A 23,743-nucleotide genomic window follows, 5' to 3' on the forward strand; every position below is an offset into this window, starting at 1 on the left:
CCATTTACTAGCTGCGAGTATTATTTCTTATCATTTGTAGATTCCTTGGGGTTTCCTTTAACTGATGTGAAATGATTGCTTCTAGCATTTCATCCTTAAGAATAATGTTCTTTGGGTTTGCATAGCTACTCTTTGTCCACGGAAAGAGGATTCCCTTCTATTCCTAGTTTGATAAAAGATTTTAACCATATTTTAAATTTCTGTCTTCTTTGTTAGGGCGTCATACATGCTTCATGTCATGAAGTCATACATACTTCTTTTCTCATAAAGGTGAACCCTGGTATTTTCTCACATGTACATAATTTACCGAGGTCTAAAGTTAGTCCTTAACTCTCCTGCGCAACAGTGCAAAATATCCTAGGGCATTTTCACTCCTGGGTCCCCATCTCCACTTTAATTTCTCTAGAACTAGGTACTTTCCCCAAATTAGACATGATAAGAGAATCAGCATTTGGTATAGTTTTTGTTTAGATGTATCTACATATATATCTATTCATTTGCTCACCAACCCATCTGGCTCAAACTTTCTTTGTAGAATCTTCTGAATTCTACAGTTCCATTAGGGAAGGGCGCTTGGTCATTGGCTCTTTCAGTTTTTATATGAAAATATTTTTATCCCACTCTGGCTCTTGGAAAAGAGTTCTCCTGGCTCTGGATGTCCAGTGGCATCCCAGTCGCCCTTTCCCTCCCGCTTCATGGACCCTCTCGTTCAGCCCGCTCACTGAGCTGTCCTGGGTCTGCTCCATATGATGCCCAGTTTGGCACCTTTCATGGGGTGGGCCTGCAACCTGCTCCTTTCCCCCCAGCGCTTTTCCATACCCCCACAAAGCACCCTTATCACAGGAGCTCTGAACAGTTGCCGGGAGGGAAGGTCACAGACGTGTGAGAAGCTGGTAGGAGTCGTGGGCCCTCTTGTTGGAGAAACGTGACCCAGTGAGGCTGGTGCGCTGGTGGGAGAAGCCCTGACCCGCCTTCACCAGCTGCTCAGAGCAGAATCGGTGGACTCAGGCCTACCCCACCAGCAGGTTAAACTCTGAAAGAGCAGCGATGCTGATGCTGCGTAGAGCGTGATACTGTTGTCCTCAGAATACATAAAGACTCCGTGAAAAGGTGGCGCGGGCCTGTGTCCGTGGCTGTCGGTGTTTGTTTAGGGGAGCGGTCCCCTGGCCCCAGGACAGAGACACGAACGTTTGGTCCCCACCTGCCCGGGATCAGTGAGGTCGGATGAGAGGGTCTCTCAGTCACAGGAGTAAGAGCTGCTTCTCTTCTGAGACCAAAGGGGAAGTGGTGAGGGGCCCGCAGGTGGTTGCAGGTACTTCCGAGGCCCAGGGAGCATCCTTGTCTCAGAGGCTGAAGGCTCCCAGTGAGGCGGGGCCTTGAGAAGGGGCGGGGCCAGCCCGGGCAGTACGGGTCCCTCCGAGGTCAGAGGCCATGAGGGGTGCCTGGGACTCAGGCTGAAGGAGCCAGGAGCGTGGCAGACAGAGGTTTGTCAGATGTGAGCAGAAAGAATGAGGCAAGAGGCTAGAGCAGCAGTCCGCCAGGTGGGCGCTGGGTCATTCGCTTTACTGATAACGGTTGCTCACCCGGAGATGGTGACTCCGCGCCGTCCAGCAGCCAGTGACGGGAAACCACCGATTGTCTGAGACGTGGCGCCCGGAACTCCACGTGCAGACGTCTTCACGGTCCCCGCAGCTGCCGTGCCGTCTCCACCCAGCACCTCCTCTGCCTTTCCTTCTGTGTCCGAGGCAGGAGGGTAGATGAGAGCAGCGTGCCCCAGCGGCCGTGGGGGGTGTCTCCTGGCCCAGACCCTTGTGGGCCTGAGCTGTGTGGACAACGCGCTGAAGAAGGTGGATTGCCCCTGTGGTAAGGGTGAGGAAATGAGCCTAGGACGGCTGAGAACTCATCCAGACTCCCGTGTGCCAGCTGGTGGGGCAGGGTTTTGAACATGGGGGCCCCTCTTCCTGGTCCACAAGGTGCCCCTTCAGATCACCTGGTATTTGGCTCGCTTGTCACACTGAGTCTCCCCCCCGTACCTGGTCTTCTGCCCTGAAATGACAGACGCCCTCGAGGCCTCCGTCTTTGCTCTGGTGTTATCTGTGGATCGGGGCCAGGGGCTTGTAAGGAAATTAAATTGCACCCTGAGATGAGCAGGGTTCACTTGATTTTCAGCCCGCTGTCAATTTCAGAGCCCAGCACCGACTTACAATATCAAGAACACCAGTTACAATACAATATCCCCGAGTCGCTTCATCTGTGCCCAGCACAGAGGCGCTGACATCACACGCTGGTTTTCCTTTTTCCTCCTCCCCTGAGCATTGATTGAAACCCAGCTAAGCCACGCTGGCTTTAGGAACCGAATCCGGAGTGTTTGGAGGTGTGCGGGTTCAGATCTCCGCGGCGGGGCGGCCGGTCCTGTGTGTGCCCGCGGCCCCATGCAGGCGCGATTGAACCCAAAGGCCCTTTCATGACCGGGGACTTGGCAGAGGGGCCTCGGTCTCATGAAAGCTAAACTCTTCATCCCCACCACTCTTCTGTGTTTCAGAGCAAGAAGAAAACTTTGAGTTTATCATTGTGTCCCTCACTGGCCAGACGTGGCACTTTGAAGCCACCACATACGAGGAGCGAGACGCGTGGGTCCAGGCCATTGAGAGCCAAATCCTCGCCAGCTTGCAGTCATGCGAGAGCAGCAAGAACAAGGTAAGACCCGGAGCAGCCGCCCCCAGGCCCCCAGCCCCAGCCCAGCCCCCAAATCAGGAGCCACTGACCCTGAAAGGGAAACAGGCGCGGGCGGTTGGGGGGCGGGTGCATCCTGTGAGGCTGTGAGATGGCCACAGAACACTCACTTTTTCCAAGCAGAAAGGGAAATGATCACAGAGATAATAAAGCATTGTCGATGTGTATCCTGCATCGTATATTAGTATCGTAGCTCAACTGGATGGCAGAGTATCCTGTTTTAAGTCTTTTCTCTCCCAAAGTCATCCCAAATGTAAAGTATTGACCTTTGATTGTAAAGGATGGAATCTTTTGGATCCTTGTGGCTTATGTGTCCACATCCGTTTTTATTGTTTTTAGGCAGAATACCCTCAGGAAAAGAAGCACTGGTTTAAAAAGAAGCCCTGTTCCATTCTCACAAATGTCCCCCACCCAGTTCAAATCCATCTCAGGTTAGGAAACTGTCCCTTGGTACTGGCTTCAATAAAAAGTGCATGCATGTATATGAGTGTGCAGAGAGATAAGGGAAGGTAAAAGTCTGTTTTCTAAATTCCGTTGATAGAGCCTGGTATGTATCTTTATTCAATTAGCGTTAATTCCTTTGCATTTGTTTAGCCAGGAGAAATATATTTTAACCTGCATTTTCTGAATTATTGCCCCATAATAGTCCTTATACAAAGGTCGTTTTTCTCATTTTCTTTTTCCAATCAGAGTATTCCTATAAAAATCATTATTTTTATGCTTGGATATTTTAAACCCCTTCTCTGGGACACTAACGTCTTAGAGAGCATTTTTATTTTTTAGACTGTGAACAACTACAAACCAGGAGAAAGAGCATGGCCTCTCAACCTGCAATTTCATTTATAACCATTTAAAGAAATTTCTGCCAATGATTTATGTTCAGCTTTGTCATTAAGAAGGGAGTCTGTCTTTCAGAAAGATGGAGTATCTATTTTTATTACCCTCTTTAACCAGGGTAAACCAGACCACAGTCATTATTATTATAATGTAATTTGCCTCTCTTTTTAAGAGAAGTTTTATACCCACAGTGGGGAGAGTCGGGGCCTTTCATTTCTGAGCACCTTGGCTTTACTTAAGTCCTGGATGGCCACAGATGTGGCTTCTGAAGCAAACTCAGGATGCTTCTGAGTCTCCTGTCAGTGGGGACCAAAGATACATGTCACCCACAAAGCTCAGGAACCCGGTTTCAGAACAGGAATTGGCTGAACAGACAAAACACATCTCCAAATTTTGCATAAAAATCATAGTAGCTCACATCGGACTCTGAACCCACACCAGGTGATCAGACTCAGGAAGGTGGAGGACGGCGCTGGCCTCTTCTGGTTCACACCCTTGCCGGTCTCCTCCCAGCTCCCTGCTCTGTGAACATGGCCAGCATCACCTTTGGACCCGATGCAAACACCAGCCTTGAGGTGCTCCCCTTCCTCTGTCCCTGAACGTGTGCCTTCTCAGGCAGACACCGCTCCTGGAAGGAGGACTCGCTGGGCACAGAGGAAGGCAGACCCGTACCCGTTCACCTTGGGCATTTGCTGACCAGGCGTGCAGGTGCACAACATGGAAATAATACCCACAAGGAACAGCTGGAGGGAAAAGAATGGGCTATGAGGTATTCTAGCTGCCCGTGGATAATCAGTTTGTGGCAATCCCAGAGGTTATAAAGATAGACAGAGGCAGTCACATGTGTGCGTGTGCACACACACACACACACACACACACACACACTCACTCACTCACTCCAGATGCCAACAGAAATTGTTCAACACACTTTGAATATTTGGGCATCTAAGCAAAGGGAATAAAACCTTAATGATGTATTATGCTACTCTAATGGTAGCACTTAATAAATTATAGTTTGTGATTAAATGGTCAGGTATCAATTATTTAACAGCAAACAATTTGACATACCGATGCTTCAATTTGTGAATAATTTTTACACAAACATCAAGCTTATTCCAAGTGTCCTCTGGGATTTATTTGGCTTTGACCATTATATTAAAGGTGTCCATCATAAGCCTTAAAATCCTTACAAGGTACATTCTTTTACTGGCCACCTCTATTTTGAAAAATTCATCTTTAGTAAATAATCGCGAATTCGTGTAAAGTTTTAGCAGTAAACATATCCTTCACAGCGCTCTTGATAATAGAGGAAAGCTGGAAACAGCCCAAATGCCCATCAAAGAAAGCTTCATAAATAAGTCATCATAAGTGGAATATTATGCAGTCATTTAAAATGATGCCAGAGTTATTATGACACTTTCTCTAAGAAGTCTTTGTACCGAAAGACTGAAAATCAGTAACATCCAAAATCAAATTTTAAAATAAAAAAAATAAAACTTTTGAATACCCATCACATCAATAAATAAATGAATTAAAATGATGCCAGAGGTTATATGATGCCATTGAGAGATGATGCTATGTCATTAGACAGATTCCAAAGTAACATATTCTGTTCCGTTTTTTTTTTAAAGCACTTCTCTCTATATACATGTGCTTTTTTCAAAGAAAGGCTAGAAGAATAGATATCAAATTATTAATAAAACTTAGCTCTGATAGTTTCTCATTTTTATGTTGTTCTTTTCCCCCTTTGTATTTTCTGACTTTCTCAGAAAAGACAATTAAGTACGTGTTGAGGTATAAATGCCCCCAGCCACCCGCACAGTCCTCTCCACCCACCCCCACCCCCCACCACACGGTGGCCTTGTTGCTGTGACAACTGGCCGAACCAGAAATGGGAAGTGAGTCTCCGAGGCGCAGTGTGATGGGGGTGTGGTCTCCTGACGAGAAACCACCAGACCTGTCTTGGGCACCGAGTCTGTCATCTGACGCATCTCACCACATGCTCCTGACGCGTTTTCCATCAGCTGGGCTCCATCCCAGAGACAGCCAGTGTGCTGGGCTCAGCCCCTCCGTCGTGTCTGACTCTTTGCAGTCCCGTGGACTGTAGCCCACCAGGCTCCTCTGTCCATGAATCTCCCAGGCAGCAATCCTGGAGTGGGTTGCCACTTCCTCCTCCAGGGGATCTTCCTGACCCAAGGATCGAACCCCCGCATCTCTTACATTTCCTGCATTGGCAAGCAGGTTCTTTCCCTCCAGCCCCACCTAGGAAGCCCAAAGACATCTAGAGAGGAGTCCCGTTTTTGAACCTAACCTCATGTTATGTCTGCTCACGATCCATCGATGGTTCTCGGGTGTTACTAGCAGTCATGCACACTTACCTCGGGGTTCTCATATGGCTTCCGTTTATATGTCTCCCTCTGTGCCCAGTCCCGGCTGACCAGCCAGAGTGAGGCCATGGCCTTGCAGTCGATACGGAACATCCGCGGGAACTCCCACTGCGTAGACTGCGAGACCCAGAGTGAGTATGCACAAGGACCGGAGGCTTCGCCCTGGACAGAGTGGGGTGGGGTGGTCGCACGCAGCCCACACTGCTGCAGACCCATGTCTGTCATCCGGTGTATAAGGTGCATTATGTGATTTAATGGCGTGGAAGGCCTTGCAATGTTTGAACTTTAACACAGTGCCCTTCTCACAGAAGCCTCTCTGATGGCACCATAAGTATTTCTCTCTCTCTCTCTCTCTTTTTTTTTTGATTACATGAAGTGTAGTTGATTTACAGTGTTGTGTTAATTTCTGCAGAGTGACTGAGTTGTCCCTGTGCGTATGCTTCTGCATATTCTTTTCCACTCTGGCTTATCACCAGTCCTGCTGATGCCTCTTGGCAACCCCATGAGCCACAGTCACACCACCGGAGCTAGGGCTTTGGTCAGCTGCCCACATTCTGTGCCGTATCCAACACCCGGGGGACACCCCGTGCAGACTTGGTGCAGAAAGTGGGCCGGACCGGAGGTGGGGAGGGAGGCGCTGGGAGTCAGGGGGGCAGTAGGACGCATGGCTGGGTGGCTCTGGTTTGTTCAGGGAGAGGCCAGCTGCTGCTCAGGTAGGATTGGGGTGCCTTAACAGGAAGAACTCAGGACTGTCACACATCAAAGAGAAGGGGAGAGCCCGCCTGGGAGAGAGACCACCCCAGCTGGCGGGGCAGCTAAGAGCAGGACGGTGAGGCCAAGTCTGTGGTCTCCGGGAGACAGAAGAGGTCTCTTCTGCATGTTCCTGGAGGGACTTTTTTAAAGCATTTTCTTTTGTTTAAAATTTAAAATTTTACTTTCAAGCCACGTCATGCCATGAAGTTAGAAGAGAAGTCATCACGTGAAGTGTGTTTTTATCAGAGATCTTTAACAGCACAAAATCTGAGGACTCTCAGAACCTCCATGGGGAGACATGTCGGTGATGGTTTCCACCACCATCTGGAAGACCCCTTTAAAGGGAATATTCCGTGGCTCACTGGCTTCACGGTGGCCAATTGGAGGGCGAGAGAGTTTTCTGGGAGTGGGCCAGGCGGGCGAGTGCCCAGTCTGGGGAGGGTGAGTGGGAAGGGGAGACTGGTTCAGGGGAGGCCCCAGGGCCCGTTTGTTTAGAGTGAGGCCACGTTTGACAAATATGGAGAGAAGAGCGATCCTGAGCTTCCATTTCTAACATGACGTTATCTCTCAGGTCTGTGTCCAATCCCTCCAGACATGGTCTCTCTTAATTCTTGTGACTAATAGTTGGCGCTGCAGTGGGTCCCGCTCCTAGAGGGACATGAACAGTCTGAAGGGTCAAGTTAGACATCCCAGGTCACCAAAAGAGCCAGTCACGGAGCAGGATTTAATCTAACACCGCGCTGTGTTTTCTCAGAAGACAAGGGGAAGACAGAAGGACTGAGGTCAAGGGCATGAGAGGTGACACAGTGGCAAAGCCATTTGGTTTTTTATGTGTTACCATTATTATTATTTTTGCAGGCATTCGTTTCTTTTTCCCCAACCAAGACCATCTCTGAGGTCACAGACCCCTCTTCTCGTGTGTCCCCCCTTCTCCTGCCACCCCATGATCTCCTCCACACCCTTCCTGCCTTGCTATGTTAAATGTTAAACAAATGGCTGGCTGATTTCTGTTGAATTAGCGTGAAGTCACTCCTGGTCATTTGCCATTTATAGAATGATTCCAAATAAATATGATGTCAGTTACCTGGTTTTTTTGTTGACTCTTCAAGTCTACCTGGAGTAAGGTATTGATTATTCCTGGATGATTTAAGCCTTATTTGCTTCTGTCAGTGGTGAAAGCCATTGACAGTCAAGGTCAGCCCCCTCTTTGGAAATAAGCTAGTGATTCTAGCATGAAGCCGGCCCTGGGCCTGAATCCTCAGGCTTCTGACCAGGTCAGCGGTTCCACACCAGGCGCCCCAGGGCTGTTCCCTGGACTCATGTGATGTCTGTGTGCAGTGTCACAGCCCAAAGCCTGTTCCGATTTGTTCTGAGTCAGGGTTGACCGTGCTGAGCCAAAACCTAACCATCTTGCCAGCACTGAAGGATGGAGAAATGGGAACTGCTTGGCTGGTTACCCCTAAATAAGATCACTGAGAGTCCGACTTTCTCGTTGTGGCGTGCCTCTCTTTCATCTTTGAAATTTGCAAGCACGCCCATGTCACTAAGAACGTTGATGTGCCCCTGATGCAGGAGGGTGCCGGGGCATTGCAGCTTTGGGAATGACCAGCTGTCCCTCTCTTTGCTTCTCCTTCCCTGCGTCAGCAGCCATCCCACAGGAGACACCAGGTCATGCCTCGTTTCGTTTCCCTGTGTGTCTGCTTGCTCAAGGGGCTTGCCCGCTGGGGGTGTTAGTCGTTGAGTCGTGTCTGACGCTCTGCGACCCCTGGACTGTAGCCCACGAAGCTCCTCTGTTCATGGGATCTCCCAGGCAAGGATACTGGAGTGGGTTGCCATTTCCTTCTCCAGGGGATCCTCCCGACCCAGGGATCGAACCTGGGTCTCCTACACTGTAGGCTGGTTCTTTACCATCTGAGCCACCAGGGAAGCCTATGGAAGTACCCAGATGTGCATTTTTCTCTCCAAACCAATGCTTTCAGTTGTATATTGTGTGTAAAATTCTAAGGCCTTGGCCAGAGCCTTAGATGTTTGAAAGTTGCCGCCATCACATCAGACCTCCTGAGAAGCCTAAGACAGTTGCAAGTGGTGTCCAAAGGAGCACGTTTAAGGCCCTGACTCCGAGGAGGGAGTGCTGAAGTGGGAAGTCTGGTTAGCCATATTGCTCTTGAGATCCAAGGGCCTTGGGAGTGAGTGATGACGGTCCGATCGCATCTGGCATCCCCTTTCTCCGCCCGCAGATCCCAACTGGGCCAGTCTGAACTTGGGAGCCCTCATGTGTATCGAGTGCTCAGGGATCCACCGGAATCTCGGCACCCACCTCTCTCGAGTCCGGTCTCTGGACCTCGACGACTGGCCCATTGAGCTCATCAAGGTGATGTCGTCCATCGGGAACGAGCTGGCCAACAGCGTCTGGGAGGAGAGCACCCAGGGGCGGACGAAGCCCTCGCTGGACTCCACAAGGTAGGGGTGCGGGGAGGCGGGTGCTCACGCGGCTTACTGCTCAGCAGAACCGGGAGTGACCTTAGCGACAGCCACCACAAGAACCACCCTGGCCACCCGTGGGAAGGCTGATAACCCAGCCCGAAATGTCTGTGTTTAAAATTGGTCTTCCGCAGGTGCGGATAATTCAAGCTCCTTAATTCTTTACATTTGTTTTTACACTTTGGGGATTCCTCTCCCTCTCTTAGAGACGTATTAAGCTTCTAACCTGATGAATATATCACTTTAATTAATACATTTCTAATAGGCATAAGCTGTGCTGTTAACACTAATTACAGAATTTGGGATTCTTTTGATTTTGTTATTCTTATGTCTTTAATAAACTTCCATTCCATTGGCTCCACTCCCCTCTGACCTCTCACTAAGTGAGTTGATAGTAACCAAACATATTTTATTTTCTAAACTATATCTCTTAACACATTTAATCAACCAACCACGGCGTACGTAACGTGTGGTGGCTCCTCATTACTGTTAATTGTTACCCAGTGTTAAAAAACGCATTTATTTTGAGACCATTCTGTCTCTCATTTTTCATTTACAGCAATTATAAGCCGTGTTTGAGTATACATGCATATTTAATGTATCTAAGAGGTGATAAAATGACGGGTCTTCTGAGAAAGCCTCTTTCACGGAGGCAGGGTGGACTGTCCCGTCTCCAAGGCTGTTCTGAGCGGGCATTTTCCGGCGTCGGAAGCAGAGGTGTGGTGGGTGAGCACGGCCTTCACGTCTCAGGTGTGTGCACGGTGAAGGGGGACGCTGGGTCTCCCAGCACCAGCGCTCATGTGTCTTGCCGGTGATCAGGCAAGGAAACCTGGGTGTCCGTCTATGGGTGGGCCACACACAAGGGTAAGAAGTCGGTCTCTACCGATAAGCAGTGATGATGTGGCAGGTTGGTGGGCTTCACCAACGCTGAAAAATGAATTTGGGGTGCCCCCTTTGGTTCACTTGAGAGAATGAAGCCGGTGTCATTAACCCTACTCTTCGTATCAGATGCTCTGTGGAGAGCGGGTAGGGGTCCTTGAAAGGTGCATGGCGTCTCTCTGTTTAAAACCTCTCAGCTCAGTGCTGTGAGCTCCTACATAAGTTATGTCGTGTGATATGCCCTGTGGGCAACTGTCCTACAAACTGAAGAAGTGATAGACTTTATAGTTTTTAGATTTTGATATAACGCTAATATGGAAATCTACTGGTTCATCCACTACGGGCATTCTTCAAAGATTAGTTCGTGTTTTAATACGTATTTTTTCATACATGTAGTTTCCCTAGAGGGTAATTAGATCCGAAAAAGAAAAATGATTGAAAATTGGATTGAGCTTATTGTGTGAATGCAGAAAATGTTGAAGTAAATTGGGAAAAGATTAGCTTTATACATCTTACAGTTTGTGTGTAAAAGGAGCATATGCACTATTTTTATTACTATGAATTAGAAGAGTTCGTCTTTCCATCTGTCATAACTAGAAGCTGCTTGGAATGACTAGAAACAAAGATGTAGGTTAAGTTTTTAACTGGGAAATATTTCTTAATAGTTTCGTCTTCATAAGTGAAGACTGTGTGTAAGAGTATTTTATTATTCTGTCTTGAGTGTTTTAGTTAAGTTCCTGAGTGTATGACTTCCCCTTCTGTGCAAGATCATACGTATTGTATCTTTACAGCTTACAGACATTTGAGTCTTCCCTTCTCACAAGTGGAGTCATTGTCATGAACTTCCTATGGTGAGGATGGTATGGTTATGTGGTCTTGCCCAGTGTAACTTCGGAGTTTCTAAATTCTGTTCAACTCTTAAGAAGATAAAGCATGTTTGAGAATTGACTGTGCCTTTGGTAATTGGAGTTGTAGTTTTAATTAAACTCAGCAAATACTCATCGAGTGCTTTCTCATAGAACAGAAGTGGTCGCCAGGTGATGACCTTAGGTCTGCAGTGATTGGTGTATGTGCTCAGAGCCGGCCAAGGATGCCAGAACCCAGCGGCATTCATAGATGGGAGGGGTCTATGGTCTCAGGGAAGTTCAGGAGAAATGTCTTCTGAGCTGGGCTTGGAACCATGGGGTGATTCTCCAGGCCTAGTGGTGTGGAGAGCATGTGGTGGAGGCTTAGGCAAAGACAGGAATGCCAAAGGAAGCCTGGGGGCCCCTGGAGAGGTGGAGCCATGGATATAGTGAGGGATGGGGAAGGGCAAGGCCACGGAGCAAAGACCTCGTGAGCCAGGGGCAGTGCTTTGACAGCAACTCTGGGGGTAGGCGGGCTTTCCTGGTAGCTCAGCTGGTAAAGAACCCACCTGCAAGGCAGTAGACCTAGGTTCGATCCCTGAGTTGGGAAGATTCCCCTGGAGAAGGGAAAGGCCACCCACTCCAGTATTCTGGCCTGGAGAATTCCATGGACTGTATAGTCCATGGGGTTGCAAAGAGTCGGACACGACTGAGCGGCTTTCACTCTCACTGGGGATGGGCAGAGGGCGGGCCGTTGGGGCTGTTCATGTGTTCGTGGATGTCCCACCTCTTCCCCGGAGGACCAGAGGCAGCCAGCAGCATCCTAGGAAGAGGCGGAGACAGGGAGGCCTGTCTGAAGGTGGTGGTCCTGGTGGGACAGAGGGAGAGCCTCAGATACACTCAGAAACCACTCAACATAATCGCATCATGAAAACCCAGACCCCCACCTCCTCCGCTACCGCCTGCATTCTCCTCAAACAGAAAGGAAAATGAAAAAGTTTGGCCTGGAATGTCCGCGTGGAATTTCACCTACGATGTGAGAAGGAATGCCTGGCCTGGTCCCTGCCTCCCCAAGACCAGGAGAGATACGCCCCCCACCCGCCCCACCTTGCTGTCTCCGCAAAAGCAGTGCTCGCTAGCGCAAACAGCTGGAGGGCTCGCTAATGTGGCCCTAAGGTAATACTAAAAAGAAATATTTTAATAAATTTTTATCTCCATCTGAGGAAAAGCCAAGTGCAATATATCCAGTCTAATTCTTTCAAAAGGGGCCCAGCTGTTTTCCCGAGAAGCTCCGTCCATTCTGTCTTGTTCAGAAGATTCATTCTGACAGTGGCATATAATTAGAAATGTGCTGTTCCTCCCCCAGCACGCACGCATGCATGCGTGTGTGCGCACACACATACACACACACACACACACACACACACACTCAGGACCATGGGGAAATAGAACCCGGCAGATCCTTCACACACACACACACACACACACACACACAAGTTCAGGACCATGGGGAAATAGAACACAGCAGATCCTTCACACACACACTCAGGACCATGGGGAAATAGAACACAGCAGATCCTTCACACACACACACACACACACACACAAGTTCAGGACCATGGGGAAATAGAACACAGCAGATCCTTCACACACACACACACACACACACACACTCAGGACCATGGGGAAATAGAACACAGCAGATCCTTCACACACACACACTCAGGACCACGGGGAAATAGAACCCGGCAGATCCTTCACACACACACACTCAGGACCATGGGGAAATAGAACCCGGCAGATCCTTCACACACACACACACACACACACAAGTTCAGGACCATGGGGAAATAGAACACAGCAGATCCTTCACACACACACACACACACACTCAGGACCATGGGGAAATAGAACACAGCAGATCCTTCACACACACACACTCAGGACCATGGGGAAGTAGAACATAGCAGATCCTTACACACACACACACACACACACTCAGGACCATGGGGAAGTAGAACACAGCAGATCCTTCACACACACACACACACACACACACACACACACACACTCAGGACCATGGGGAAATAGAACACAGCAGATCCTTCACACACACACACTCAGGACCATGGGGAACTAGAACACAGCAGATCCTTACACACACACACACACACACGCACACACGCACTCAGGACCATGGGGAAGTAGAACACGGCAGACCCTTCTCCAAGAAAAACACCTGAAGCCACCTCTCATGGTGTCGCCCAGGCCTGCAGGTGATACAGGACGCAGGGAAAAGGGGTCCTCTGACCAGCCGTCTGTCCCCTGCACCCTGATTAGGCCAGCTTCGGGCTGCTCATAATTGGTTCCAGCGATTCTCAGCTGCCCCGAGAACTGCCGTTCAAACTTGAACAGCACGGAGATCAATCGAAGCTGACGGCGGCAAAGGCGTATTGACTTCCCATTCCTAAACCGGGGGATCATTAGTCAAGAAAAGCATCTTTTAATTACTCCCAGGAAGAAAAAAAAAAATCTTTTTTTGGATGGATTCTGCAACAACTGCCATTTTTTTTTCCCAGTGCATTCGATATTAAATTTATTGTCATGGGAGGGGAGAGGGTGCCCTTCATCCCACTGTGATGGAGGTTTAATTTGGAGAAAGGAGCTGGTTAGAGATCGATGTGGTAACAATTAACTACATCTGGGGTGGAATCAGAATTCCCCTCTAATTGCTATTGATACCATTTAAGCACACACTTAAAATATTGATTGTAAATGGGACTGCAGAGGTAGAGGCGAGGTGGGAACAGAGAGAACTAGCGTTAGGGGCTTATGGAGGGGCGGTCTGCTGTGTGCAGGCCGGTCAGCGCCTGAGTGTGTGGTTGCCCCCGACGGTACATTGTCTTATGGACACTCACGGGGCCTGGAGCAACCAGGCAAGGCTCCAGTACCCGTGTCAGGACACGATTCGGAGGTAAAGATATTAAAACAGTCACGTGCATCTTTCTGGTGTGGATGAGTGAGACAGAAAACTGCCTAGCTTGGAATACACATGTCAGGGGGTCTTGCAGCCTCGGAGCCCATCGTGTGTGAGCAAAATTCCTGGCACACAATGAAACTGTCTCAACAAGCCTCTGTGTGCATCCTCTCACGCTCAGCCACGCGCTGGTATTCTCTGGGGCCGGTCTGCATCACTGAAGGCAGGTCCTTCTTCTCGATCCCATCCCCCTTGCACTTTAGAAGCTTTTTCGATTGACTTGCAGGGAAAAGAATGTCCTACCATGGCCGATCAGAGCCCTCCGGAGCCGCATTCCTCTTGGCAGCAGCTGAACTCTGCTGGGCTCAGCGGCTCTCTCTCTTCATCTCCCATCTTTGTGTCTGCAGGTGGCGGGCTTTGGCCGAAGCCCGGGAGGGTGTGCAGGGACCAGTTGCTGTTTGCATTTCACGGCAGGTAGCCTGTTTACACGGTGCTTTGGGGGCCTGCCGGTTTGGTCTAGGAAATCAAAGGAACCTGGAAGTGGAGAGCTTGCGTTTTCAATTCCATGAAAGAGCCCTTGGGAAAAGCTCTGAGCCCAACTGAAATCATCCGCCATCTCTTTGATCCCACTCGGAAGGGAACCCAGCTTGCCGATGGGTGTGCATTCCCTTCCCTCTCTGAGCATCCTTTCTCTGGGTTCCGTCATTTGTCAGTTCACCTGGGCCCCTAGGCGCCCCTCTTGTCTTTAACCTCTAAAAGGCTGTCAGTCCAGGAGGAGGACGTGGGGCCGGACGTCAGGAATCTGCGTGGGAGAGACTGCACACTCGCAGGCCGAGCAGGTCCACCCGGTGATCCGAGTTCCGTGTCCTTTTGATTTCTGAACGCCACTTTCATCTTATTTATGCACATGGAGATATTGATAAAGGGGAAATGTATCCAAACTGAAAATAATTGGATCCCCACCGCTCCCTCCGAGATATTAAAAGCAGCCCCACTTGGCCACGTCTCTGTCTCGTTAGGTTTGATCGTTAAGATCACAATATCGTAATCTCGGGCTCAAATTTCTGGCATAAAGATGCACTGATCCAAATGCGGCCTCGGGGAACGTGTGGACCCACACGGCCCCAGGATTGTCTCATCTTATTATTTTTCAACAGTTCTTGGCCCCGCTGAGGTCGGTGTTTTGTCTCTTTTGAGTGTTCCTCTATGCTTGACACCTTTTCCTATTTTCTTTCCTTAAAAAAAAAAAAGAAAAGAAAAATGGGCAGGGAGAGAAACATGGAGGGGGGGTGGATAAAAAAAGGACTTTGCCGTGATGACCAGAACCCATCTGCAGTTGGGTGACATCTGCTCCCCACATGTCACTTCCCTCATTAACAAGCAATTGAATTAATTAAATGCTACTCAGAACACGCATAACAAGCTACCGGCAGTGTCCAAATTAGCACTGATAATCAAGGATGATTTCCTTTATTATCCCGCTAAGTGGTGTGCAGACTCTGATCTCCCTGTCTGCCCTCATCTATTTACATACCCCCAGCCTCTGCCTTTGGAAGCGGAGGTTATCTTACCTAGTTAATTTGCCACGATCACCGAGCATGGCGGATTGATGCCTTGCCTCTGCCGCCCGAGCCACCGCGTGCGGGGGGAGTAGGGGGGTGCGGGGGGGGCTACCCCCTCTCCCCTCCCTGCCTGCCCTCCCCCCAGCCCAGCCTTTGTATCTCAAGCTCACTGATAAATTAAAGGCCACCCCTGTGGTCTCTCAAGTGAGTAATAGAGGCAGAAATTTCATTTTGCAACTGGCTGATTTAATGATCCAAAGGGTAATTAATGGCCTGATTATCTTAATGTTAAATATGTCCGGCAGCAATTACTGTGACCTCCCGCTTGTCAAGGTCCGGGCTGTGCTCTTCTTTCAATTAAGTTCTCTGGGGCTTAATGGTATGAATAAACTCCTCTGATTCTGTCATCCCAGACGGACGCAGAGGGTTCAGAGAGCTGGGGGCTCCTCGGGAGTTTTAATCAGCCCGTCTTCGACTCTGGCGATCAGAGTTAACAATTATCCCAAGGACAGCCTCACTTTCTTCTTCCCCATGCAGGACCAAGCCCCCACCCCACCCCACCCCACCCGCCCTGTTGTGTTGTTGTTTTATTTTATTTATTTTCTCTTATGCGTTTCCGCGCTCGGAGGGAAGAATTCTGTTTGCGGAGGGAGCCGCTGTGCTCCAGCAGGCTGGTCTCTTCCAATATAAATTATCATGTGAGCGCCGTGGTTTTTCTGTTTGACAGGCTTAATTAATTGGCAGGAGCCCCCGAAAATGACAGTGCCACTAATTGCAACTCCGGGTGCATTTCTGTCATCACGGCGCGCCTGTCAGCGGGCATGCCCTGGCCCCAGCCTCCGGAACTGGTGGGGGGCCTGCCCTCCCAGCCTCGGGTCCAGGCGGGGACAGCGTCCTGAGCATGTGGGGACAACTGGCCGGCTTCAAGGAGCCTTCGGTTTGCAGGCACGCCGTCCCCCGCGCAGGAATGACATTTACTGCCTGTGAAGTTTACACGTCCGTGGCTCAGCAAACCCAGCAGCTGCTTGGGGGACCTAGTCTTTGACTTCAGATATTTTAGTGACTTCTTGGAGCAGGGCAGCTTGGAATCAGACCCCAGAGCTGTAACTCAGAGACTCTTCTTGACTGGATGGTCCTCATTAGCACGTTGCTAAATAAGCTAGGGTTTCCCTGAGCTCTGCACCCAGATCAGAAATATTCCACTATAAGTATTAAGCCATTTAGAGAAATGTACAAATGAGAAGTGCATTAACACTGCCTCAAAAATAATACCTGAAGATTACAGTTGACAACAGACAGAGCTATTCCTCCAGTAAACTGCAGGCAGGGAGTGTGGAAGGAATCCACGCATTGGCAGCACTCTCTGATTAAGCTCTCGGGATAGACCGGCCCTAATTATAAGAAAGGCGGATCTAACAAGGCTCTCCATTAGGTTAAGTAAAGTGGGATCCACGTTTTGCAGCATAACTCTCCCATCATCTGCCTTTGAAGCAGGTGGACGAAATAGTGCTGTTGGTTCATCACGTCTGCCTGCCGCACGCGAACCCGTCTTTCATTTGATCCCACAGGAAACAAGTGTGGGGGAGCCAGCTTTCCGACCAGGGAGCTGTCTTGGGTTGAAAATCTCTCTCATTTACTTTCTGAAATGTAGCCATGGAGACAATCAGGAATTTTTTATGTGTAAGGATTTTTACTATCATGTAAAGCTGAAAATGCAGTCATCGGCCAGCATCTGTTTCTTGTAGGCGCCCTAACCACTTCTGAGCCCACATCCACTTGTGATCGTAGATGGAGCAATGTGATGTGGAGGTGAACCTTTAGGCTTGAGTTATGTGTCATGAGAGACGTTCTAAGCAGGTGCCTAGAAATACTTAAACAACTGCCTGTGTTTTGATTCCTCCACAGTGGAGAATTTTCCAGAGGGTCCTTTCTCTCAGTGACGTTTGGATCATTTTACACCAGAAACTTTGTTTCTTCTGAGCGAGGTTCTGCTTTCTTCTTCCTCATAATGAGGAAGAGGCCGAAGCAAATAAACCTGGGCCCAGAGCTCACAGTGTGCGTTGCTAAGTCGCTTCGGTCCCGTCCGACTCTTTGTGATCCCGTGGACCATAGTCCACCAGGCTTCTCTGTCCATGGGATTCTCCAGACAAGAATACTGGAGTGGGTTGCCATGCCTTCCTGCAGGGGATCTTCCCAACCCAGGGGTCGAACCTGTGTCTCTTGTGTTTCCTGCATTTGCAAGTGGGTTCTTTACCACTAGTGCCTCCTGGGAAGCCCAGCTCACAGGGTATGCGGCACTTTTTCTGAGCACAGAGCCATCCTGCAACATTGGATGATTACCCCCCCCCCCTTTTCCCAGGTGGAGAGATTGTGAGGTCAGGGTCCTGGAGCCATTTACTTAGGGTCACCCAGGACTAAGGGACAGGTCATTTGAACTCAGGACCTAACTTCTGACACCCATCTCTGGTCCTCCAGCTGCTCTTGTCCTTTTCCTGTTCAGCATCACGTGGCCACATCTGATGGCCAGTTGTGGCATCTAGAGGTACCACTGCATTTACACGTATCCATTCTCTCCTCCCCTTGGCCCCAGTTTGTACTCCTACCAGCCTGTGTCTGCATTTAGATATTATTACTGTAAATTTATTATGTATAATAATGTAACTGTAATATCTTTCCATGTATAAAATCTCATAGCCCCATTCATGGTAACTTGAGGATAATAAAGCATCATTCATTTTAGTTTGCATTCATATGGCAGACCTGATTTTTTAAGTTACTCAGTCATGATTCTGAAGTCTTTATTTTCCGATGTCAGTGCTAATCCTTAGAGCTTCTGTGGAAAACAGTGCTGAATTAAAAGTTTTCTTAAAAAAGAGTGCTGATACCTAAACCGATGAATGAGCCAGTGTAGTCAAAGGGTTCAAGCCCCAGATTTTCCCATAATCACATCCTTCTCCTGCCTGAATCCCTGACCCAACAGTGTCTGTTGAAAACATTCAGCTTGTTTTCCCAAAAGCCTCACACCGATATTTTTTATTATCTGCATGATGAAATGTGGAGCTGGACCAGAGAATAGTTCTGGTTCCACAGGCAGCATCTTCTGTGATAGTGATTTTTAAAAAAACCCGGGCATTTTCTCGTTTGTAAGATGAAACTAGTCATGAATCCACCCACTTAATCGTGCGGATTTAATGCTGAAAGGGAATCGTATTTAGGAAGCTTCCTGGGCTCTTCTTGTCTGGAACACCCGGCCGGCTTTGTGCCTGGGCCCCGCGTGCCGGCGGTGAGAGAGGCAGGTGGCCCTTGCCCCCCAGGCGCTGGTGTAGAGGATGTGGTCCGTGTTTACTTGGCTTTGTGTCTGTAGAGTGGTTTATTGCAGCGTCAGCAGTGCACATTCTTGGGCCCCACTGTCCCTGTGGTGGGGCCCAGTGACGAGTTTTAGCTCTCTAGGTGATTCTTAGGCACACTAAAATTTGAGAAGCCCTGGTCTACACCAGGCAGTGTAAACAAATGCCCGCAGCCTGTGTGGAATCTCTCTCCCAGTCTTAGCCCAAGTCCCTGGACTTTATGCCTCATTTCTGAAGACCCAGGTTATCAGTCCTCTTTCTTTACCACACTCTAATTGGGCCTGGCATATCCAGTATGCCATCCCAAAGATGCTATATCTCTATGTCTGCCCTAGTACAAAAGGATTATATACTATGATCAAATGTCATTTTCCCCAGGAATTCAAGGTTGGTTCAGTCAAAAGTGAGGCAATGTAATAATACACCACATTGATAGACTAAAGGGCAAATACTAGTCATCTCAAGAGATGCAGAAAATACATTTGACAGAATTCAGTGCCCCTTCATGATACAAACACTCAGCAAAGTGGAAATAAAAAGAAGCTTCCCCAACCTAATAAAGGACATGTATGAAAAACCCACAGCTAACATCAAACTTAATGGTAAAGTACTGGAAGCTTCCACCCTTAAATCAGGAACAAGACAAGTCTGCTATCTCCACTCCTCTTCAACTTTGTACTGTAAGTTCAAGCCAGGGAATTAGGCAAGGAAAAGAAACCAAAGGCATTCAGATTAGAAAGGAAGAAGTAAAACTGTCTCTATTTGCAGATGACATAATCTTGTATATAGAAAATCTAAAGGAATTCACAATGAAATATTAGCGCTAATAAAGGACCTCAGCAATACATAAAATTCAGTTGTAGCTCTATACACAAGAAATGGACAATCCAAAATAGAAATTAAGGGTACCATTCCATTTACAAAAGCATCTAAAAGAATAATATACTGAAGAATAAATTCAACCTGTATACTGAAAGCTACAAAGCGTCTTTGAGAGAAATTAAAGGAGACCAACAACCGACTGGTTCAGCCTTAGGAAGGGGCACAGCAAGACTGTGTATTGTCACCCTGCTTGTTTAAATTATATGCAAGTACGTTATGGGAAATGCCCAACTGGAAGAAGCACAGGCTGGAATCAAGATTGCTGAGAGAATATCAACAGCCTCAAACATGCAGATGATACCACTCTAAGGGCAGAAAGTGAAGAGGAACTAAAGAGCCTCTTGATGAGCGTGAAAGAGGAGAGTGAAAAAACTGGTCTGAAACTCAAATTCAAAAAGCTGAGATCATGGCATCTGGTTTCATCACTTCAGCAAATAGAAGGGGTAAGAGTGGAAAGTGACAGATTTTGTGGCTTCCCTGGTGGCTCAGTGGTAAAGAATCTGCATGCCAACGCAGAAGTCTCAGGTTCAATCCCTGGGTCAGGAAGACCCCTGGAGAAGGAAATGGCCTCTCACTCCAGTGTTCTTGCCTGGGAAATCCCATGGACAGAGGAATCTAGTGGGCTACAGTCCATGGGGTCACAAAGAGTCAGACACGACTTAGTGACTAAACAATAACAACAATGACAGATTTTTTTTCTTGGGCTCAAAAATCATTGTGGATGGTGACCACAGCCGTAAAATTAAAGATGCTTGCTCCTTGGAAGGAAAGCTATGACAAACCTAGATAGTATATTAAAGCAGTGACATCACTTTGCCAACAAAAGTCCATATAGTCAAAGCTATTGTTTTTCCAGTTTCATGTATGGATGTGAGAATTGGACCATAAAGAAGGCCCAGCACTGAAGAATTGTGCTTTCAAACTGTGGTGCTGGAGAAGACTCTGGAGAGTCCCTTGGACTGCAAGGAGATCCAACCAGTCCATCCTAAAGGAAATCAACCCTGAATATTCATTGGAAGGACTGATGCTGAAGCTCCAATACTTTGGCCACCTGATGCAAAGACCTGACCCATTTGCAAAGACCTTGATGTTAGGAAAGACTGAAGGCAAAAGGAGAAGGGGGCGACAGAGGATGAGATTGTTAGATAGCACCACCGACTCAATGGAGTGAATTTGAGCAGACTCTGAGAGATAGTGTGCCGAAGTGGGAAGCCTGGTGTGCTGCAGTCTGTGGAGTTACAGAGTTGGACATGACACAGTGACTGAACAAGAACAAATAACTGACAAGACATCCATGTTCATGAATTCAAAGACAATATTTCTATGATAGCAGGACTCCCCAAAATAATGTACAGATTCAACACAGTCTCTTTCAGAGTTACAAATGCATGTTTTTTGCAGCAACGGACAAGCTGATGCCATACATTGTATGGAAACTCATGAGACCTTCAGAGAGAGAAAACAATTTTGTAAAGGAATAACAAAGTTGGAAGAACCATATATCCTAATTTCAAAACTTACTACAAAATTATAATAATCCAAGATCATGATGCTGCCATAAGAACAGACATATAGATCAATGGTATAGAATCAAAAGTCCTGAAATAAACCCACCCGTCTACGAATACCCTCGAGGGGAACCACCCCAAACCAGACCGCTGCCTCTCACATGGTCACACAGCTCATCAAAGACCTTCGCAACTGAAGAGTCTGTGGCCCAAAGCAAGGTGACCTTGGCCCTTGACACCTGGTACCCTGAAGCCATCAAGGCCAGAGGTGAGCTGAGCCCCAAAGGCGGGGGGGCGGTGGCGAGCGAGTCCTTGGCAGACTGAGAAGGCTGTCGTTCGCCATCCTCCCTGCAAAGCACAACCTCCAGGGTGGATCCATGTGGCCCATCAGCGTTGTGAAGACCAAGTGTGCCGGCTCTCGCATGCCTGCCCACTTCCGGGCGGGCGGGCCAGCCCCCCCCCACACAGCCCCCCGACATCCTGACAGCCCTGAGCACAGGTCCCCAGCTGTCTCACAGCATTCTGATACTCGACATTTCCCAGAACCCCCCGGAGGTCACACGGCAGGTACCTGGGGACAGAGAGTCTGTCCCCGGGAGCCCAGCTCCAGAACCCACACTCTGGGCTCCATGCTTTGCCGCGGGGCTCTTGGGGGGTCAGTGGCCAGAGGGTACTGCCTGTGGCACCAGACAGCCGTGAGACCCAGCACAGGCGCCCTCAGGGCTCAGCAGGACGCAGAATGGCCAGATGACAGCGTGTCTGAGCCTGTCCCCCCACCTCCTGCCGCACCCAGCGGGCAGCCTGGGGCAGGGGCCTCACCCTCACCCATGCCCACCCCCTGCCGTGTGGCACGTGGTCTTCTTTCCGACGCTTGAGGACCACGATGCCCTCCGAGCATGGTGGAGACTGGCAGGCGGAGAACGTGATGGCCAGCGTGTTTAGTTTCTTGTTCGGGCTTAGCACGCACCGAGGGACGACCGATCAGTCACCTGCACGTCCATCCCGAGGCACTGAGTTCTTCCTTCCCCAGACACGTGCTGGTCACACCCGCCTGCCTCCTCGAGGGGAGGAGATGCTGGTCAGCCTTTCTCAGGAGTACAGGCTGCCAGGGGCTGGGACTGTGTGTCTGCTCTGGGGAAGGGCTGGGGGGCCTTTGAGCGCTTTGTATGAGAAAAGAGAAGAAACCGGGGCACTTAGGGGTGCTTATTAGAAATACCGATCTCTCGTAGACCAGTAGTAACCCGGGAGTGGGAGGTTTTCTCCCTGACGGCGGGTTCCTTCCTTGGCGAGATCTCTTGGTGAGCAGGAGACGCAGGGAGCCAGCCTGCTTGACACCGATGGGGAGACTGGAGGGCAGGAAGCCTGGAGGCGGGCAATGGTGCCCGAGAGGCTCCTGCCGGGTGAGGAGTGAACCCAGGCCCCGGCCAGCGCTTCTCGTAAGGAGCACCCACTCCCAACCATCTTCGTCTCCTAAAGTGTCTGGGAGTCCGGAAGGGCGCTTCAGGGGGTTTATTCTCATGGTAACAAGCATAATGGCTTTTCTGTTGCGGAGGCTTAGGCAACAGCTCTCCAGAGAAGACAAAGCTAGTAGTTATGGGAACGGCCCACCCTGGTTCTGGTCCTCCCTCTGCCCCTTGGTGTAAGTTAGCAGAGCATGCCCAGGCTTCAGTCTTGTTATCTGTAAAGAGGGAGCAGCCGTGCCTGCCTCCCAAGGCGCTTGCACAGGTCAGGTGGGAAGATGCCACTGGCTGCCCACAGAGGCTCATCTCAGTCTGCAGAGACGGCAGAGGCCGAGAGCGGGGCCGGCCCGGCGCCCTCCGTGTCCTTCCAGCCCAGTTTCTCTGCGTGCCTTGGTCCTGACTCCAGCCTCTGACATGGTCAGCTCAAGGGTGGAAGGTGTGTCCTGCCCCCTCCCATCCCGGGCATGAGTTTGGTCCATCTCTTTATCCAGAGTTTTCTTGGACCCGATGTCCCCACACCCCAGGCAGGGTGGAGACCTCGGCAGGTGGGACCGGGGGGCCAGTGAGGCCCTCCCACCGACCGGCAGCGCCCAGTGCGGGAGAGCGGGAGCAGGACGGGGCGGCGGCCCCCAGGTCATTGGCCGAGCTCCAGGGAGGCCCGGAGGCCCCCGGTGTGGATAGAGTGGGCGGAATGGAGTTCTTCTGGGACACGGTGAAGGCCAAGCCTCGCCCCAGACACGTGTTCTGCCCTCCTTAACCCGCAGCCCTCTTGTCAAATGCGCCACCTTTGCTGAGAGTTGAGGGTCTGGAGGTCTGCAGGTCACTCAGGACTAGCACCTGCCTTTCTCCCTGGACTCTGCAGGGAGGCAGGCATGCTCTAGGCAGCTGCCAACTGAAAGTGAAAGTCACTCAGTCATGTCTGACTCTTTGTGACCCCATGGACTATACAGTCCATGGAATTCTCCAGGCCAGAATACTGGAGCGGATAGCCTTTCCCTTCTCCAGGGGATCTTCCCATCCCAGGGATCGAACCCAGGTCTCCCTCATTGCAGGCAAGTTCTTTACCAGCTGAGCCACAAGGGAAGCCCAAGA

At 49.6% G+C, this 23,743-nt stretch overlaps 1 protein-coding gene across 7 annotated transcripts in view; it reads left to right on the plus strand.

Moving 5' to 3' along the window:
• The window catches only part of AGAP1 (ArfGAP with GTPase domain, ankyrin repeat and PH domain 1), a 567,532-nt gene that overhangs the window by 491,009 nt on the left and 52,780 nt on the right, over positions 1 to 23,743 (plus strand). For all 7 annotated transcript variants that reach the window (XM_065917019.1, XM_065917020.1, XM_065917018.1 and 4 more), the window contains 3 exons: positions 2,543 to 2,697; positions 5,998 to 6,088; positions 8,948 to 9,170. In XM_065917019.1, coding sequence (XP_065773091.1) covers positions 2,543 to 2,697; positions 5,998 to 6,088; positions 8,948 to 9,170 — 469 coding nt within the window. The remainder of the gene's footprint in view (positions 1 to 2,542; positions 2,698 to 5,997; positions 6,089 to 8,947; positions 9,171 to 23,743) is intronic.

Source organism: Muntiacus reevesi, chromosome 1 (genome assembly GCF_963930625.1).
Source record: "Muntiacus reevesi chromosome 1, mMunRee1.1, whole genome shotgun sequence".
In the NCBI taxonomy this organism is placed as follows: Eukaryota; Metazoa; Chordata; class Mammalia; order Artiodactyla; family Cervidae; genus Muntiacus; species Muntiacus reevesi.